This window comes from Pogona vitticeps, chromosome 4 (genome assembly GCF_051106095.1).
Source record: "Pogona vitticeps strain Pit_001003342236 chromosome 4, PviZW2.1, whole genome shotgun sequence".
NCBI classification, from domain to species: domain Eukaryota; kingdom Metazoa; phylum Chordata; class Lepidosauria; order Squamata; family Agamidae; genus Pogona; species Pogona vitticeps.
In genome coordinates, this window is record NC_135786.1 from 122,668,818 (window position 1) to 122,690,660 (window position 21,843).

At 39.0% G+C, this 21,843-nt stretch overlaps 1 protein-coding gene across 7 annotated transcripts in view; it reads left to right on the forward strand.

Moving 5' to 3' along the window:
* The window catches only part of ANKRD45 (ankyrin repeat domain 45), a 46,331-nt gene that overhangs the window by 14,504 nt on the left and 9,984 nt on the right, over positions 1-21,843 (forward strand). For 6 of the 7 annotated variants that reach the window (XM_078392410.1, XM_020798511.3, XM_078392413.1 and 3 more), the window contains 3 exons: positions 687-854; positions 13,640-13,734; positions 17,743-17,881. In XM_078392410.1, coding sequence (XP_078248536.1) covers positions 687-854; positions 13,640-13,734; positions 17,743-17,881 — 402 coding nt within the window. The remainder of the gene's footprint in view (positions 1-686; positions 855-13,639; positions 13,735-17,742; positions 17,882-21,843) is intronic. The other variant, XM_078392416.1, reaches the window with a different exon arrangement.

Here is a 21,843-nt window from a genome sequence, read left to right on the forward strand (position 1 = left end):
AATGCCTTAAATCAAAATTTAGTTTTTTAAAATTTTATTTATTATTTATTTATTAGATTTCTATCCTGCTCTTTTAGACAAAGTCTACTCTGGGTGGGTTCCGTTAAACATTGTAAGCTAAAACAGTTAAAAACAATTCAAAACAATAGTGATTAGTAATGCTAAGTAATGCTCAAATGGGACATGGTCTAGAGGGGCGGGGTAAAAATCAAATAAAGAAATAAAATAAATAAATAAAACTGAAAATTATAATAAAAATAAAATCAAGTATTGACAGGAGGGAAGGCCTGCCTAAAGAACCAAGTTTTTAATTGCCTCTTAAAACCACCCAGCGAGGGAGCCAGGCGACTCACTGATGGGAGGTTATTCCAGAGCCGAGAGGCCACTACCGAGAAGGCTCGGTTTCTTGTTCTTTCCTTCCAGGCCCCTCTCAGCGTTAGGCCCCTCAACCGTCCCTCCTGGCTATGGCGAGTGATTTGGGTAGATCTAGGTGGGAGAAGGAAAATTGCTTTAAGTTTAAAAGGGAAGAAGAAAATTGCTATATAGATACTGCTAACCATCCTTTATTAACCTTCTGGGAAAATGGGGATTTTTTTTCCCCAAACGAATATATTATGGGGAAGCAGCGTGCCATAAACAGGTATTCTTTTTGCAACTATGAATATTGATTTGACTTATTCTCTCAGGTTATACACTTCTCCACTGTGCTGCCGCCTGGGGTCAACTAGAGACTTTGAGAACTCTTATAGAGTTGGAAGCAGATATTTATGCAACCACCTTCCGGGGTGAGAAAGCCAGAGATATTGCCTATCGCTACAATAAAACAGAGTGTGTTGAATTCTTGGACTGGGCAGGTAAGATGAGCAAGTCATGAGTTCCTCCTAGAGTCCAATCTGTTCTTACTCCTGATAAATCTGTACAGGATAAATAAGACAACACTGATTTGAAATTACTGAAAGTAGTTTTGAAATGATCCAGTGAATGCCACGTTAAACCTAAACCAGCTGGGATTCTCCATCTTAGCCACACAGACTGAGTGGTAGTTTTAGAAGAGGTAGACATGTTAGTCTGTGCAAGCGTATCAGACAAAATCCAAAGGAACAAAACAAGAGGAAAACATGTGGAAACTTAAAGACTAAATATTTTATTTGAATGTAAACTTTCGTGGACAAATCCACTTCATCAGACATACGTGTGTGTGTGTGGGGAGAAATACTGGCATGAGCTTATATTCAAGCCTAGGCTTCTTAAGTCATTATCAAATGTAAAAACTTATGCTGTTATCTACTGCCACTGTTATTTTTTTAACAACTAACAGGCCCATCACGATGCTCAAAGGTGAAAACTGTCAATTTTCCCTACATGTGGTTCTTCTGCTATTATCTTTTACTTTTATATATTCCTTCTCTCCACCTTGAGTTTTCTGATTTACCAACCTTGCATTTAGCAGCAGTACTTTCAGCTGATGGTTCTATTGTCAAGGCTATCTGAATTATTTCAATTTGGTGATAAAGGCAACCAATACTCCCTTGCCCTTCCCTTTTACATGCTGCTGAAGCTGCTTATTCCCACCATATCTTCCCCTGCCCTAAACAATTCTGCTTGCTCCTGTGCATAACCCTGACTCTAGGGGTGCCATTTCCACATATTTTGGAAGAGTTTTGACCTTCCTTTTTAAAAAACTGCCTACAATTTTTCATATGTATTCAAGTGGTTCCTAAGCCATATTTATACTCTGTAAGGATTTGAGTACATTTCTTATCTTGATGTACAGTGGAAACCTACCTTCTTCTCTTGTTGTAATTAATATGGAAGATGGCGCCCAAAAACGTTTTGTTCTATTTCAGTTTAAAGTGAATTAGAAGTGTAGACTCTAGTGTTTATATGAATATATTTGTTTGATGACTTAACTATTTAATTGTTATTTATATTTTAGTCAAAATTATTATCTTTGTCTTCCCATAATTTAGATCTCTTGCACTAATTCTGCATTTTTCTATGGAGTTAAGCAATAGACTTATTAAACTTAGCATGCAATGAATTAATAGACCCACATCATTAGCAAATAGCAAAATTTATGACCTCTGAACTACCACATTTGGGGAATTATATAATCTTGTAAGAAGTTCAAATAGTTCTGAAAGATATAAACTAAATGGTAAAAGGGCAGGAGCACATCCATGTCCAACACTTTTATTCTTGAAGGTATAGTGTAGAAGTTATCTACTAGAGGGTAACATAGCTGTGCTGATGAATGTTGGTAAAATGCTTTTTTAAAGATATGGAAGTTGTCCTCTCATTTGTAGATTCCATAATTTAGCACATAATTTTGGTCATATCAGGAAGTCAAATGCAGCTTTTAAATCCACAGAAGCAAGCAACAGTTTTTATTGCAGTGAAGTGACATCAGACAGAAACTAAGCTACTGAGTGTAACTGGGATACATCAAACTGTCCATTTTATCTATTTATCTACTGTACAAGTAATTAGATCCCTGTATTTGGAGGGGTCACACTGGCCATGTGACCACGGAAGATTGTCTGTGGACAAACACTGGCTCTATGGCTTGGAAACGGGGATGAGCACTGCCCCCTAAAGTCGAACACGACTGGACAAAAATTGTCAAGAGGAACCTTTACCTTTACCTTTATTTGGAGGGAGGGGTTTTCACCATCCCCAAAGAGGAGACTGCATTCCTTATCATTCATATTTTCCAGCTGACTGGCACTTGCAGACAGAGACCAGGATAAACAGGGCCATAGCTAGTCTGATGTAATTCATTCAGTAAGAACTGGTTGCCTAAGAAGATAGGGTAGAGATTTTATGGGACAGCAGCATCCAAACCATATTGCACCACTTACCAGATGATGTCTCAGGTAGTCATTTTTAAAGGGTGCAGCATGCACTAAAACAATGTTCTTTCTTGAAAGCCTTAGGATTTGTCATGCAAATACTACATTACCATATCAGAGATACAACACAATGAGAATTCTGGGTTGCTATAATTTCACAGACAGGTCAGAAGGTCTTGGTAGTCAGCTCTGTTGTGCTGTGGCACTGTACCACTGAGGAGACTCCTATCTCATAATACTACATGTGAGAATAATATTGGAATTGTTGCAGATCACAACAATAAAAAAAGCTAGGAGTTTTGAGGGAGAGAGAGCGACGTAATAAAGGGAGTAAAGAATTGTGCTGAATAATCTTGAAGCCTAAGAATAAATAATATCCTTCGTACACTGTTATTTTAATAAAGTCTTTGTAAAATTAATTCAAGAAGAATGGTGTGGAGCTCAGTATCTGAGGGTTGGCTATGTGGAATGTATTATAAACACCTGAGTGAAGGAGCAAGTAGACATAGAGGCAGCTAAAAGTTGGTGGCAGCAAAAGGGGAAGAGAGGAAATAAATGAAGCTTATAAAGAAACACTTTATTCCTGCGATTATTTAAAGAGACTATTATCTAAGTAGTCAAGTGACAAGATCAAACAAGTTTTGACATCAGTATATGAGAGAGAGATACAACAAATTATGCCCCTAGTCCTGGAAGCAGAACAGGTACATTTTTGTATCCCTCACATGCAGACAGCTGACATGCAACAAGAAATCCCTCAGTAATCGTCCTGTATAGCAAGGACCTACGTGTATCTTCATTCTTTGCATCAGACACAGGCACTTTGTATTCATATGTCGAGGACACAGATACAACCTGCAGGGCTGCAAGTGCTGGGGGGCGGAGCCGTTCCCTCCCCCAGACCTGGCTGGGCCATTCACCAGGCTCCGTGCAGTCCTGGGGTACTTCACCATCATTGGTGCTCCAATTCTAACAGAAACCCCGCTGCCCCTTCCCTGCTTCCCAGCGCAGCTGACCACTTGTTAGCTGAGTGGGGAGACTCCCCGCCTCACCTGGGCATCAAAGTGACTGGCTGTGTGGGAAGGCAGGGAAGAGCCAGCCGGGCCCCTGCCAGGATCGATGTACCAATGATGATGAAGGATCCCAGCACCATGTAGAGCCTGGTGAGTGGTCCAGCCAGTTCTGGGGGAGGAAATTGGACCCTTGCGACACCTGCAGTCATATTCATATCCCTGAAATACTAATACAAAGTGCCCATCTCTACTTTACATCTTGAATATCACTAATTAGACCGTGACCCAAGAGATGACCGTAGGCCCATATGATAACATGAAACTGATACTGAGCTTCTCATTCAGTATGAACTGAAAAGTTCTTTTGCCATCCCACATAATTAAGCAGTGAAACTATTTGCCAATGTCCCCCTGGCCAAACAGTTCCTTGAAATGTAGAGGTTCTTTCTGCTCAGATTCCAAATGCAAGAGTAGGTGATACTTTCTAGACCACTAAAAAAATCATTGAAGCTACCAGCATGAATTTGACCAAACTCCAGGAAGCAGTGGAAGACAGGAGGGCCTCACCTGATCCATGGAGTCACAAAGAGTTGGACACGACTCAGCGACTAAACAACAATAAAGACATATGAGGCAATAGGACTGAATATGTCAGTTGCAATATATCCCAGAAGTCAGTTTTGAGCACAGGCATGCAAGTACTGAAAGTGACTTGTGAATGTTCGTAACTGCTTTTGTGCTACTTGAAATGACCTGAGTGATATACCATTGCCTATATCTTCATTTATAAACAAGAATGGTAGTGAATGCAGCATTGAAAACAAGAAGGCAGAACTGCCCTTCTTCTGGTTATTCTTTTTTTTAAATTTAATTAATTAACTAACCAGATCACTTCTGATTATTCTTCATTTGCTGTCAGTGTTTGTGAAATCCGGAAAATCCTTTCCTCAAATCCAACGGAACCTTTCCCTCCCATTACCACTAGAAAGAAGTATGCAAGGTTTAAAAAGAAAAATACAAGCACTTTATTTTAACATAGAAAAATCAAGGCACATATTTTAAAAAATCCTCAACTTCTCCCCCCCATCCCATACCACCCCTCCCCTCATTCAGACAGCTTTGCCAAATTGATCCTCAAGCACAGTCATTTCAAAATTATATTTGTTCAGGAAAAACACCCATATTCAGTACTAACTTTTATGAATGGAACCAGCAATTGCTGCCCATTCTTAATTTTGAGCCTGGGAATATAATTCTCCTTGGGGCTTTGGAACTGGTTATGTGAACAACTGTTATCATTTTTTAACACCTGGAGCAACCCACAGTTCAGTGCTGACTGTTGCTATCCCAAGCTCTACATTGACAGACATAAACCAGAGCCAAGGGTTGAGGAGGAGAGCTGCCAAGCTCAGGGAAGAGAGGGATGGGTAAGTAGAACCTTGCGTAAAGTGGAAGCTAACCTTTTACAGATGATAAATTAGCAGGGAGGTGAGCACAACTGTGCTGTTATCTACCAGTTGAGTCAAAAACAGTAAAGGGAGTATTGAGGCAAAAACCTAAGGGAACAGTCACACAGAAGGGGGTGGGTAAAATTCACAAATTGGGAATAGCAGAGGACTATAAAGGTAAAAGAAGGGTGGTGATGATGATGAAAGTCCAACACTATCCAGAAAGTAGAGAGGAAATGGAGCGTATTTGGATACTTCCCCAAATCCTCTAGGCATCCCAGGACATAAGCCTATGGAGCATCACTCCACTGCATTGGCGGCCTTGGAATTGCCAGTGCAGTGAACTGTAGTTCCACTGCACTGGCAAGGAACCAATGGTCCAGAGTAGACCATTAGTCTAGATGGGTGGGTATAAATCTAATAAATGAATAAAATAGTTTCCCCACCATTGAGGGGAATGCAATGCGGCAAGAGGCACAGACACCTCAGATAAGTATATATCCATCAAGGGTGTACTGTTGACCCATCAATGTATTTGGATTTTTAAAAAAGGGGTGGGCAGAGAAGTGCAAAAAAAGGAAGGGATATGTTTTGCTACAGAGATGTAGCCACACATGTTAAATGTTGTGCTACTTTAAAAACACATCTGAACGCACATCCTGGGATATATGTTACATGACAGCAACGTGCCAATGGCTAAGCAAGTAAAAGACATGAGAATACAGGGACATTTCACTGAGGTGACCACAACCTTGATTATCTGAAACCAGTAGTAGAGTTTATGCTCTTTTACAGGAAGACACCAGCAGAGAAAAATATCTCCCAAACTGGCACTAGTACTATAACAGATCAGCTCTCATGTGCATTTCTGCATGTCTTAGGTTCATATCTGTCCTGAGGCCAGGTTCCCTCATGTATTAAGCAATCACTCAGTCAATTATGGTGACAGTTAACATTTTAAAATTAAACTATAAAACTATAGTTAAATAAACTACTATAAATATATTTTGTACTTAAACATAAAATGCTTGAAATAAAAAATATGGTTAAAATAAATCATTAATTATATTATTAAAAATAATATGTGACCATTTATACCTTAGCCCTCTTAATTTTAAATTATTTCTGCCATTCTCCCCCAAAATTTACTACTTCTCACATGGCAACTGTTAGGTTATTTGACTAATGGAGGTGGCAGGATCTTCATCTTTATTTATTCATCTTCATTTTTATAGTAAAATAGCAAAACAAAAAACAAAAACTAGGAATGGGAAAGGTGGTGAAGCACGAACAATTCAGTTAGGTGTGAAATATTAAGAACAGTCTCTAGATAAAAGAATATCAGCTAATGAAACCTAGTAATGGAAATAACCAAAGATGGGCCTTAGTGCCTCAGAGCTACTGTATTTTTCCATGTATAAGACACTTATAAAATCATTACACTAAAAATTGATGGGCAACTTTTACATGGAAGTAAGCTGAGAACAAAACAGCTTGTACCTTGCCTCTGTAAACAGGCTTCCTTCAATCACCAGACTTAGCTGCCTCCAATCAGGAGGTTTAGCTGCCTCCAATCATAAGGCTTATGGAACAGATGTCAGCTGATGCTGAACAAACCAACTGGAACACACCTGGTTGGAGGTGGAGCCTGTAGGCAGTGATCAGATTCAACAGGGACTCCTAATGTCCAAGCTTTCTGAGCCCAGAGGCTGAATAGTCAAAGCTAAGTTTTCTTAATATTTGGGTTAGAAAAATGGGGAAGGGTATCTTATAAACTGAAAAATATGGTATCTCTGGTCATACAATCCTGGGATGTAGGGGTAGGCCATGCACAGGTTCTGTCACATACCCAGCTGCCAATGCTGAGCTGGACACAGGAATGTCTCTCAAGCCCCATTCAGTCATTATTCAATTCTTGTTTATGAATGTGGGTATTGTGTTTCTGCATCTAAAATTAAAAATGCCAGAAAATAGCCCAGTGTTGCTGCACAATGTTGTGCCTGCATTGCCAGCAGGAAAAAAGGATTGCAAGCTTTACATAGCAGCCTACAGCTGGCATTTTATTCCAATTAAGAATTAATTCCAGAATGAAGCCAAATAATAATTGACAATCATATCAAAATTCCTCTGAGTATCAAGATACAAGTTTTTTCATGGTTGCATTTAGAGATGGGCAAAAACCAGAGAACTGGTGGTTCGTGATGGTTCCTGGTTGGTGGCTAACCACAAACCACCATGAACCCCTCCAAAAAATGTTTTTCTGGTTCATGCCTGGGGAGGGACTACCTATTGCTGCTGCCTCTGCCATGGGTGCATGCTCAGAGGCAGTGGCAGGCTGCACTCTCAGAAATCTGAAAAGCCAGAATATTATGATTTTAAAGAATGCAAATTATAAAACCTGTATCCCTTCTCCGTGTGTGGCCATCATTTGCAAAACAAGTTCAACTGTCAGGATTGTTATGATACAGTGGCTTTGCTCAGCTGGATCTAGCTAATTGTTTAGAGATGATTATAGTTAACTATTGTTCAAGCCTCAATTTTTAAAAGAATATTCATTTTTTTCAGGGCTTGTTCTTCTTTAAACCCCCCTGCCTTAATTATTTCAACACCTTGTACACATAATTTTTCAGATTTTAACAAGACCTTGCATCACTTGGGAGCTATACATAGAAGGTACTGTGTCCCTTGAGGAATAAATTAAATAAAAGAAGAATACTATAAATACATTTTTGATTCAATTAGTGTTTAACTTGGGTAATATGGAACTGTGTTTTTAAGCACTACTGCAAGGCCTAATGATCTCCACAGTAGATTTTGTGCCTTAGTGTTGCTTTCAGAGATAATATTGATACTCCCACTTTCAGCATACTCAGATAAATTTCATACTCATTTCTTAACTGAGCCAGGATAATTTCCCATTTTAGAGTTCTTGAGAGATATCATTAACTATATTTGGAATATCAATTTGAGTTTTCTGTTTCTATTTGTCTGGCCTGGGTTAAGCCTTTCTTCCCAGTATGTGCACACCCTGCAACAATTGATAGCTTTGCTACTTCCTCATTTTTATGGAAGTGTGAGTGGCTGCATTGTTCTCAACAAAGACTGCTTAAAGTGTCATTACCTTCCACAAAGGAACGTTGAAGCCATTGGCAAGTTAAGGAGGAAGGCCAAAGAGCAACACAAATTTGTGATGCTAGGTTTCGCTTGCTTGCTAGGAGAATATTTTCTCTTCTTCCTCCTACTCGCCTGGTTGTTGAACTGTAGCTTACAAAACCCTGGCCCTCAGTCAATGACCCACTTGCTCATGCTATATATTCTTAGGATCATTTACCTGTTCCCTGATTCCGCCCCCTCCCCCTGTCAACCCTATGATCTTCCCTTAGCCTTTTTGTTTCTGACAGACAGACAGTACATCCTTGCATCTTCAGTTGCCATGGCAATGCTGTGTTACTGATAAGACAAGCTCTGAAATTAAGAGGAAGATTGCTGTGAAGCTGCTAAAACAGTGTTTTGTTATCTGTGAAGAGGATATGATCACTTAGACCAGTGTTTGCCAACTTTGGGTAACAGGTGTTCTTGGACTGCAACTCCCAGAAACTCTGACCAGCACAACTAATGGCGAAGGTTGCTGGGAAGTTGCAGTCAAAGAACACCTGGATTATCCAAGGTTGGGAATGAGTCTAGACACATTTTAATGCTGGCTTTGTATAACTGAAGTGGCCTAGGACAGCAGTATGTACCACATACAGCCTTTAATTAAAGATATTCTAAATGCAAGTCACTTACTATTGAATTTTTAAAAGCTTCTAATAATTCTTCTGTGGCTTTCTCACCTCAATCATCCTCCATATGATTCTTCACAGAATCTTAAAAATGTTGAGCCAACCTCGTAGAGATTTCAGTTCCTTACTGCCCTGTTAAGCTTAGCAACAAAATTGTAAATAGTATGAAAATAAACAAAATGTATATTTAATACTGCATATTTTAACAGCCGCAAGGAATATTTACACAATACTGGCAAAATGAAGAAACACCTACAGATCAAGAAATAATTAAAAAGATATTGGACTGCACCAAAATAGACTGACACTGAAAATCAAAGGAAAGGAGGATGCAGAATATTATCAAATATGGAACTTGTTTATCAATGGTTAGAAGCATGTTGTGTAGATTAAGCGCTTAATATATATTGTAGTTGTATTAACAAATGACTATAAACTGAACCCAGGTGACACGATGTTAAACAAGCATAGATGGATTTTATAAATAATAATAATAAAAAGAAAAGAAAGAAAGAAAAGAAAAGAAGAGCTGAACATGCAACGGATGAGTCTTGCTGGGATTTTAGAAGTCATACATTGTCTCCTCTTCACTGGAGCTGTGGTTCTGGGGATAAACTGGGGAGTATTCAGTGTTGTCGTCCCATCTTTTTTTACTTAATTTTTTATGTTTTACTGTGCGTTCACTGTGAACAATGTGCCTCATGTATTTCTTAATCTTGGAGGTGTCAGCCGCCAACTTCTTGATCATCATGTTGCGGGTGTTTTCCTCATCCTCTTGTGTAGACATTGAAACAGCAGATGTCTGGATTATTACCTGACAGGATTAAGAAAAATGGGAGCACAAGATTAATATTTTGCCTCAAGAGTAAAATTAAGTAGAAGTTAAATAGGGTTGCTGTCGTTTTTGAACTCATTCTCCTCTAATGTCTCTTAAAAAGAACTTGAAATGTAGATGTTAAGCAGAGGGAGTTTTTCTCATAGATAAAAATGATGGCAAGATTTCTGCTTGATCATTTTCTTAGAGTTATGCTAACAGTTTTTCTGACCACAAAAACACAAGAGCAAGGCCAGTAGGAGACCATAAGTGTTATAAGGTTAATTTCTTGGACTTTCATCCTTAAAATCTTCACAAATGAATTGGGCAACTTGAAGACACATTTACAAACAGGCTGTGTTATATTCTTCTTTCAGTTTTGCAGAACAGAAACACATGTCTGCACACATCCAGAGAAATACACAGAGAAAAAAATTCTAATTGCTCACACATATACAAGTGTATATATATGATTCATTCTAAATATACTTGTATGGATTATTTACTTTATACATGATGTAGTTGTACAGTACATTATTCTGCACATTTCATCTTCTGTGGGCCCACTTTATGGCTATAAATGCTAGTTTTGATTCTTGCTATATCATTATTTTACTCAGTCCTACTCCTTAGCTTTATTCCAATGTCCCCATGTATCTGTTGTTCTCCCTGTATCCAGTCCTCAGTTCCTGTCTTGGGTGAAGACTTCTGCCATAAAGATATCTAATCTGCTCATCTTTGGCATGCTACTTGTTTGTAAATTGCCCCTTAGGCTTCTGTTGCCTTGGTAACTGAGAAGTGAGCTTCAGAAGTGCGGATGTAGAGGTGTTTCAAAAAAGGAGTACAGTGGTGCCTCGCTTAACGAGCGCACCGTATGACGATGAAATCAAATAGCGATCCGTTTTTTCGGATCGCTAATGCGATCGCTCAACGTTTTTTAAATGGGGAAAAATTCACTTTGCGAAGACCGGTAAGCGTTTCGCTTACCGATCTTCGCAAAACGACCCCCGACGATCAGCTGTTCGGCGGCCAAAATGGCCGCCGGAAGGCAGGAAATGGCCCAAAATGGCCGCGCGCAGTGTTTTCGCGCCCTCGTTAAGCGAGGCGAGGGCGCGAAAATGGCTGCCGGCCATCCTGAAGCTTCGCTGAATGGTGAGTATTTGGCCTATTTGGAACGCATTAAACGATGTTTAATGCGTTCCAATGGAAATCGCTGCCCCGTTCAGCGATGCTTCAGCATAGCGAAGGTTAATCCGGAACGGATTAACGTCGCTATGCGAGGCATCACTGTACTTAATCAGTGGCTAATTACCCAGAATGTCAGCATTCATTAAAAGTGTACATAATCTGAGATTGAGTCTGTTTTCTCAGATAAGGCTATGTGCATGTGTTCTGCACCAAAGTAGGTGTAAATGTGGACATGAGCATAGGATTTGAGTTCAGCTGGACATAATTAAGTGCCAGAGAACTTACAATGCATATCAATGTCAGACTCTATGCAGTTTTGTCCTCCCAAAAAACTAGGACAATTACAAGATCTCTTAATGAATTTATCAGCCCCTTATCAAACTATAATTGCCACGATTCTATGAGAATAATCAAGAGACTAAGACAAGTATGGCTTTAGTATAAATATACTGGTAACTCAAAATGTACTTTTAACAGAGCAAACCAGTCACATGGTTCAGTGTCTTCTTTAATTTTTCTTTTTTTTATTCATATGAATCTGAAGTAAAAAATGAAAGAAGCTAGACAGAGGACTAATGGGTACTGTTTGGACCATCCTCTTTGAAATATAATTGGTACCTGAATCTTACCTTTCTTTCTTTTTTTTCAGAACAAAAACAAGTACAAAAGTACTGCCTAGGGTGGTTGAAATGACTAGATAGGCGGGGTATAAATAAATAAATAAATAAATAAATAAATAAATAAATAAATAAATAAATAAATAAAATACTTACTATACAATCGAAACTACCATGCACCCCATGCTCACGGGACCCCTTAGAATAATACTTTTAATATGAATGTCCTTTCCAAAATTGTATTGATTGTTATTTAGAGGCTTTCCCCTTTCCTTTCACTAATACAAATTCAACAAATCTACCCCAAATAGCATAAAAATAATTGAACTTATTTACCCTCTTTTCATCTTAAGTACAGTAGTTAATTTATCATGTAATGCAATCTTACCTTATTGGGTTGTATCTCTTTCTGTTTGGATAAAAGGTAGAATAGCAACAAACAGAAGACTATAAGGAATGCTACCTTACAATTAGCATATAAAATTTCAAGGAACTCTTCGGATGGTCCCATGCCAGTAAAACAGTGGTATATTTGACATAATTTGTGAAAACAGTTAGGTTTTTCTTTAGTTGGCAGTTGCTCTAAATCCTTTTGAGTCAAATCCCAACCAACACTCGCCCAGGGTGGTCGTTCACAAAAACCAAGAATATCTTGCAACAAGAAAGCAGCCCACAGAAGAAGAACCTTCCAATAACTTTGAAAAATCATTCTGCAAAGTGTTCAGCTAGAAATGTCTTCGATCAGTCAGTGTTTCTTGTGTAGCAAATGGCCTTTGAAGATCGTATTAACTGTTACAAAAGAGTTACAATCAAATAAATATTTCCATCATGACCAAGCTCTCAGCTTAAATGCTGGAAAATGTTTAATGCTGGCAATATCGTGAGATCATTGGCTGTAGAAATATTATGTGATGTCATAAAGAGGTCTAGGTCTTTATAAGAAAGCTTGGGTGATGTCACTAAAGATCACAAGGGAGGCTTTTTCCTCAAAGGCAAAATGTAAAAGGAAAAGGATGGAGACCATCTGAAACTGGAGATGCCAGCCTGCATTTAAAAAATACACTTGTCAGGTTAGGTAATATATGGTACCACTCCACTAATTGTTATATAATATTGTAACTAAACTAAAATGAATGTAAGTTAAGTAATCACTTTTGCCTCCTCTACTTTATTATGACTCTGTTTCATTCTCCTCTTCTGTTATCTATGCTTGTTTTAGACTGTAAGGTACCTGGATTAAAGACAAGTCATACCTGTAAAGCACATTGTATGTGGATTGTATTATACCATGCTAAAAGACACTAAACAAAGCAACACCAAAACCACATTCAAGACAGTAAGGCACAACAGTCCATTTAACAATCCCACTCAGGCAAGCAGTCATTAAGAGAAAGCTTGCCTGAAGAAAAAGGTCTTTGCCTGCTTGTTGAAGGATAGCAAAGATGGGGCCAGCTTGGGTCATTGCAGTTTTAAAATTTCAAATATATAAAGGCAGGTAACAACAGGAACAATTGCTTTGATTCCTGAGCACCCTTGCAGACGGGGAACAGGCTTTAAAAGGAGTGTGTGTATTTGTTTGCAGTAAGGCTTGTATTGTTACAGCTGCCCTAACATCATTCCTGGAATGTTTAGGTAAGGTCTAGATCAGGGGTCTCAATGGGGGCCGCTGGAAGCAGAGGCTGGGTGAGGCTGGGCCGCATCAGATTTTCCACCAGAAAAGCCCCCTCCCCAGCAGAGCTGAAAGTTAGAGGGTACATTACTAGATGGATCCCTACCCAAGAACAGAATGAAACAAATGAGGAATTTAATACTGAAGTGGGAAATATGGAATGGCCTGGGAATAAGTTTTACTTTGGTCATGCTGACATAAAAAGTTTAGTTTTTCTAGTCCTTTTCATCTTTTCTTGGTTCTTTCTCTTTTTCAGAAGCCAAGCAGAATTTGCGAAATTTTATCTCCCAAATCCAGGCAACAATCACAGATCCTGAGAAAGTTCAGGGAAGACTCAATAAAGAAGATAAGGTATAGTGCAGAATTGATGGCAATGTTTAAAAAACTTATTCTTTTTGAGCCTCAAAGTAAATTTGACTAGTAGAATATGAACTGTTCATTGTATGCTCCATGTATGTATTAAAAAGATCCTAAAATAGTATCACTCCTTCATGGATTGCTGCCTTGTTGCGGCGAAGAGGCTTGAGTAATACAGAGAAGCTATGGGTTGTACCGCGCAGGAACAGCCAAGATGGACAGGTCATATTGGAGAGTTCTGACTAAACACGATCCAACTGGAGCAGGAACTGGCAAGCCACACCAATATCCTTGCCAAGAAAACTCCATGAACAGAAAAAAAATGGTAAAAGACATGACTCTGGGAGATGAGCCCCTCAGGTTGGAAGGTGCTACTGAGGAAGACTGGAGGACAAGAACAAGTAGCTCCAGAGCTAATAAGGTGGTTGGGCCAAAGTCGAAAGATCGCTCAGCTTGGACATGGCTGGAAGTGAAAGGAAAGTCCGATGCTGCAAAGGAAAATACTGCATAGGAACCTGGAATGTAAGATCTATGAACCTTAGTAAGCTGGGTGTGATCAAACAGGAGATGGCAAGAATAAACATTGACGTCCTGGGCGTCAGTGAATTAAAATGGACGGTAATGGGTGAAGAGTGGGAAAAGCTGTACTGGGATACGATCTCAAAAATGATAGAATGATTTCAATATGAGTCCAAGGCAGACCTTTCAACATCACATTAATCTAACTTTATGCACCAACCACCGATGCTGAAGAGGCTGAAATTGACCAATTCTATGAAGACTTACAACACCTTCTAGAACTGACACCAAAGAAAGATGTTCTTGTCATTATAGGGGACTGGAATGCTAAAGTAGGGAGTCAAGAGATAAAAGAAACAGGTAACTTTAGCCTTGGAGTTCAATACGAAGCGGGGCAAAGGCTAATAGAGTTTTGTGAAGAGAACAAGCTGGTCATCACAAACACTCTTTTCCAACAACACAAGAGGCGACTACACATGGACATCACTAGATGGGCAATACCGAAATCAGATTGATTATGTTCTCTGTAGCCAAAGATGGAGAAGCTCTATACAGTCAGCAAAAACAAGACCTGGAGTTGATTGTGGCTCTGATCATCAGCTTCTTGTAGCAAAATTCAAGCTTAAACTGAAGGAAGTAGGAAAAACCACTGGGCTAGTCAAGTATAATTGAAACCAAATCCATTATAAATACACAGTGTTAAGTGAAGAACAGATGTAAGGAACTCAATTTGGTGGACAGCGTGCCTAAAGAACTATGGATGGAGGTTCGTAACATTGTACAGGAAGCAGCAACAAAAACCATCGCAAAAAAAAAAAAAGAAAAGAAATGCAAGAAAGCAAAGTGATTGTCCAACGAGGCCTTACAAATAGCAGAGAAGAGAAGGGAAACAAAAATGCAAGGGAGATAGGGAAAGCTACAGAAAATTGAATGCAGACTTCCAAAGAATAATGAAAGACAAGAGGGTCATCTTAAATGAACAATGTAAAGAAATAGAAGAAAATAATAGAAAGGGAAAAACCAGAGATCTGTTCAATAAAATTGGATATATTAAAGGAACATTTTGTGCAAAGATGGACATGATAAATGACAAAAATGATAGGGACCTCACAGAAGCAGAAGACATCAAGAAGAGGTGGCAAGAATACACTGAAATGCTTTTTACTGTACTTGTTAGTGTCTTACTTTTTTAATAGTCATTCTTTTAGAATAGAATTCTCTTGGTGTGGAAGGACTAACCTTGAAGAGCTATGCTTGGTTAAACCGGACCAGAAAGCTAAACCACTCATGTCATGTTACTTGAATAAATTTGCTTCTTGAGCATGTGCAAAGTGCTGGGTTTTACACCCAAATTTAGTCTATGATTAAGTAAATAGATCACATTTTCTAGGAGAAGATTGGTGGCAGGAATACCGGGAATTAAGAGAAATTTAAGATATTGCCCTGGGACAAAAAGGAGCCAGCTAGGTCTGTCTTCTTCGTTGCTGAGAGAAAGGTTTGGAGTCCCAGGCAAATGTCTTCATGCTTTCCAGAAAGCTTAGCCTGTTGTCCCAAAATCCAAATCCCTCACATTAACACCACTCTGAAGCTGATCATTCAACAGAAGTATTTCCCTTTCCTTTTACCTTTCTGTTCCTATTCTGAATGCTGGTAGGATGAATGTGAAGTTCATATTGGTCCCAAAGTCCTTGAGTTTCCTTCTGAGAGCTTCAAATCTGACATGGTTTTTCATAGCTCCTATTGGCTGTGTCATTTGTTCCCATTTGTTTTTATGATAATCAGAAGCACCAATTTTTTCAGGAATAGTCAATATTCAAATTACAAACTAGATCCCCTTTCAGCACTAAACAAGGAATTGATCTTGAAAGAACTATAAGAACAAAGAAAACATTTCTGCCTAATGTTTCCTACTGCAAAGTTTTTCCCCATTCTCTTGCGCACCCATACATCACCTCCATCCTTGCTGTGGAAAGAATATAAAATACTGCCTTCCAAGCTCTGAGAATGACTTGAACTGTTGTTGAAAAGCTAGGGGGGAAATTAACTATAAGCCACACAAAAATGGAGATGACGGTTACAATAGGGAAAACATCGGATAAGTGATACATTGGTAAACTGTTGTGAAGAAATATATAAAATAAAAAGTGATTGATCACTAAACATTTGAAAACTTTTTTAAGAAGGGAGGAAACAAGCATGGCAGTCATGCAGTGGCTTTAGCACCCAAAACCATGACCCATTTGCAAAGTAAATACAGTGATGCCTCACAAGACAAAAATAATTTAATCATCGAGTCGTTTCGTATTGCAAAAAATTCATCTTGCTAAGCATGGTTTCCCATAGGAATGCATTGAAATTTAATTAATGCGTTCCTATTCGTCTTGCGAAACATGGCCATAGAAAAATTTGTCTTGCAAGTCACCAAAAAAATTGCAAAACACTTTCGTCTTGTGAGTTTTTTGTTGCGCGAGGCATTTGTCCTGCGAGGCATCACTGTAAATTGACAGGAATGTTTGCACATTGAAACAATGAGGATTGAAGCAATACATGGATTGAATCATTTTAAAAAGGCCATGCCAGCAAGATGCGGGGGGGGGGGGGGAATCACAGTTGGCTGGCCAGATGAACCAATGTTACTTGTACGTCATGTGAATGGAAATTTATAAAATGATTTAAGTAAAGGCAGAATCAATATAACTGGGTTGTTTTTTTTGGGGGGGGGGCATGTGGATCGCACCTTTACTATGCTAAAGTAAGCCACAGAGTGGGCCCATTTAAATCAATTGAATTTATGGAAAAGTTGACTAACTAAATCCTCATTGATTCAGTGGGCCTATTTGAATGCAATTTGCTACATTAAGCAACAAGGTTCTGGCTGCTAAAACCTTTGTAGTGGGTGTCATTTGGTGACCCCATTTTTGTGAATAGATCTTTTAATAATCTCTAAACTATTTCCTATCTAGATTATGCTGCAAGGTTAATAATCATAGTAATAAATACCTGCCCACTCTTTTCTGGCCATTGTCAAAATGGCAGTGAGTATATACATATATACTTTCTAATCCTTAAAAGATTATGGCATCCCCATATTACAGCATTATTTAAGACCATCTACAAAAACCAGAAGGCACAATAGTATAATACCATATATGCTATAATGTTGATTTTTCCATTTATGACGTATTATATTTATGTATTATATTGTAATATTGTTACAAGGTATAACAATACAGTAGTATGTTTACTGGTGTTATTCATTTGTTTTATGTTCTAAGCTGTCTTGAGGGCCTTAGTTCTGACAGAATACTGATACTTTATTAAGTGAGAAAATAAAAATCTGGAGTGTATATACTTAACCTTGCTACTGCATTATAAACAAGTCAGGATCAGCTGTTTTCCCCCATAGTTCAGTTGGATAAGCTTCCTGTTAATGAATGAATGGAGAAATTATTTTTTTTTCCCTTTGCTTTGCTCTCTGTGCAGAATACATCTCTCAAGGCTTGCCAGGCCAAGTCTGATTGGCTTGAAAGTATAAAGGAGCCTACCATGGAAGATTTTTTGGATCAGAAGCAGCAACTGGAAGAAATAATGCTTCCCATCTTCACAAAATTGGCCACACCCCGTGAGTATTAGCAATTAGCAGATGGATGGTAATCATTTTCTTAGATGTTCTTCAGGTTTTTTTTTCTTTTAAGGGGAAAATGTCCTTTCAGGGAGAAGTTTAATGATTATGATGTTTTATTATATTTTATGATTTTTTGATATTTGTAAGCAGCCCTGAGTAGACACTTTATGGGGGGGTGGGGTAACAAACAAACAAATAAATAAATAAATAAATGAAATGAAATGAAATGAAATGAAATGAAGTGAGAAGAAAATGAACTCTGTAATATAACTGGGCTTTATGAAGCCACTTCTTGTCTGGTAAGATGAATTAAGGAGGGAGAGCTGACTTTAAAGAAAATTTGTGTGCCATGACTGAACTTCATTAATGAACTGATGATAAAAACTCTTCCCTTATCTACACTGACTGGTCTTCACTGATGAACCCCTGGAAAATGTCCACTGTTCAGTTTCCAAGCTTTGAACATTCAATATAGGTCTTCAGAAGTGAGATGTAAGAGGTACAGGATTCCTCTCAGACTCTCACCTCCATTTCTCAGCTGGCATTTACTAAACGTATTGACATTCATATGGTGATGTTATATACAGCATGTTCCTTCATTTACTTTAATGTCCAGCTAATGCTGGAACCCAACAAGGTTCTCTGTGTCCCTCCTTCATTATATGTCCAATTTCTCTGCAAACTTGTACCATCTTGCTACTTCCCTACTCATTATTAGAGCTAGCTGTTTCCTGATTTGCATGGGAAGTAACAATGAAACCCAGTACAGTGGTACCGCGACTTATGAACTTAATCCATATTGGAACGGTGTTCGTAAGTCGAAATGTTCATTAAGGCAAAGTACCATTTCCCATTGAAATGCATGGGAACGGGATTAATCCGTTCCAGCATTTCAAAAAAATATCAAAATAAAAATAAAAGTAAACAGAGCAAGCCCCACACTGGAACTGGGGGGGAAAAAAAACCCACACAATCCAAAAACAAAACACAGAAACATACCCCCCCCCCCAGTCCAAACCCACCTTCCAAAACCCACCCAGAACAGTTTCTTAAAAAGAACTTACCAGTCTGAAGCCTCCTGGCGCTCTGCTGCCAGGGGCGAGTGGCTGGGGGTGAGTGGCCAAGCACCCAGCCAGCTTAAGCTTCCCGGTGCTCTACTGCCTCCGCCATGGCCGGGGGCAAGCAGCCAAGCACCCGGCCAGCTCAAGCCTCTTGGCGTCTGCTGCTGGGGGCGAGTGGCTGGGGATGAGTGCCTGGCCAGCTCAAGCCCCCTGTGCTGGGTGACCGCTGCTTCCGATCACGGCAGTGGGGGATCCCCGGGAGGTCTCCAGTGGCGGCGGGGAAGCTCTCAGGGCTTCCCCGCTACCATCGGAGAACTCCTGGGACTCCCTTTTCCTAACCGTTGGGGCGAAAGAGCAGCCTCTTCGCCATCAACGGTTTGAATGGAACGAAAAAAGGCAGGGGGAATTTGAATTTCCCACCCTATTCCCCTGCCTTTTTTTTCGTTCATAGGTCAAGGCTCTATTCGCAAATCAAAGTAGATTTTTGCGAACGGAGCTATTCGTAAGTTGAATCGTTTGCAGGTAGGGATGTTCGTAAATCGAGGTCCCACTGTAGTTCAACCAATGATTTTGTTCCGTATTTGTTAAATATGGAAAGGGATGAGAATTGTCAGCCAATACCATTATCACATTGGATAGTTTTTAGAACTGTAGAACACCACAAGCATTTTTGAAAAACCGTCTAACACCTAGAATTTACAACAACAGTCAGAAATGCAATGGCTATATATATATTTAAAAACTATTGAATTTTGCATGTCGCCTACATTATAAAAAGAAAATAGAATATTTTTACATTGGCTGCCATTATTTCTGTAATACTGTACATACAACATACTGAATAGTTTTAAAAACTATTGGAAGGTGCAGATTTTTAAAATGATCCAGTTTATGGGGACCCTGTAAGTAATTGGTAGGCCACTGTGGGACTAAGGTTTTTGATCTGATCCATTTGGCTTTTAATACATTCTTCAAAAGGCCTACAATTCCAGTAGTGTTTTGGTTTGTTTCCTTTTTAATAAAGACAAGTTTGAATTTGAGAGGGATCTGATTACAATTTGCCTTCACAAAATGTTTCACTTATCTTCATAAGAAAGTGTACTTTCATGTAAGAGACAAATGAAATTCTTGAATATTAGGAATAAACTCAGGGCATTCATGGGATTTTTACTCATGTGGGGGGGAAACTGCATTGTCATTAAAAAACTGGATTTTTTCCCCTATGCCAAGGTTGTTTTTGCAGCATACAGCCCTTCCTTGGCTCCCTTGTTTATTGTCCGAAAAATTAGTTGTGCATGGAAAATTAGTGATGATGCATCTTTTAAGCAGGCAATGTCAACTTTGCTCCATCTAGGACTCCAAACTACTAGCCTTTCGAAGTATAGTGGTGCCTCGCAAGACGGGTGCCCTGTTTAACAGCAAAACCGCATTACGACGAACTTTTTGCGATCGCAAAAGCAATCACTTTACTATGGTTTCAATGGGGGAATTTCGCTTTGTGATGATCGGTTCCCTGCTTTGGAAACCGATTCTTGTAAAACAAAGATTTTAAAACAGCTGATCGGCGGTTTCAAAATGGCCGCTGGGTAAAAAAAATGGCTCTCCGCTCTTTTCTGGGACAGATTCCTAGCTGCACAGGCAGCGAAAATGGCCGCACTATGGAGGGTCTTCGCTGGACGGTGGGTTTCAAGCCCCTAGGAACGCATTAATCGGGTTTTAATGCGTTTCTATGGGCTTTTTAATTTCGCATTACGTTTTCGTTCTACAGCGATTTCGCTGGAACGAATTAACATCGTAATGCGAGGCACCATTGTATATTTCTTTCCGCTTCCATTTTCTGGGCCTTTTTTGGCAACGGCATTTCAAGATCTCTGCAGTCCTAGAAGGCAGACGAGTCCCTGAACCCATAAAAATTGTCAACCCTGGACTATAGCTTGAAAACATGAGCTTACGGACAATTGGCTTGTTTACAGTCTCATATACCCACCATTGTAAAATTCTACAAAACCAAGAACTATGGGAACAAATGACATATTAATATACACAATTTAAGCTGCATAATTGATTCCTTGTATGGGCTGGCTTATCTATATATGTGTGCACTGCCTAGGCTTAACAAACCAAGCCACTTTATTGTAAGAATTCCTAAAGTTTAGGACTAAGATGCCAAATCCTAAGGATACTACGGGGTTGGCTCCTGTTCAACATTATAAAAGGTGAACTTAAAAACTTAGAACCTCAGCCATTTGTGTCTCCTACTCTCACATGGTAATCAATGCAATACTTTTCAAGAATAAAAGTCATAGTAACACTTAACATTCTAGGACATTAAAAAAATCAGTACAGTATCTGAAGTATCTGATGAAGGGCAGGATCTTTGATCCTATCAGTATTCTGAGAAAGTCATAATTTTATCACTTTTGTGGCCTGATTGTGCAATGTTTGTTTGGCTGTTATACATATTTGCATTTTCCTACTTATTGCTGGCTATAACGTTTTAGTGTTAGGCACTTTTGGCTGCCCATTTATTCCAAACTAGATAACACAAAGTGACAAAGGTGGGCAGACCAAAGGGAATGTAGGAAATGTTTGAAAATAAATTTAAATGCAACTCTATCATAATTTATTTTATGAGCATAATTCTTCTTTCTTGGAGAGGCCAAATACAATGTGTGCCATACTGAAGAGATAAGGCCAATTCTCCTTAAAATGCATCAAGAACATCAGACATGAAGATGGGCTTAGAATGCTTTTAATAATTGTGATGTCAGTGGATCACAAGAACAGAGTAATGAGGCAGCAAAAAAAAAACATAACAATACTAGGGTGCATCAACAGAATTATATAGTGTTCAGTTCAAAGGAAGTAATAGTACCAATATGTTCTGCTTGGTCAGGC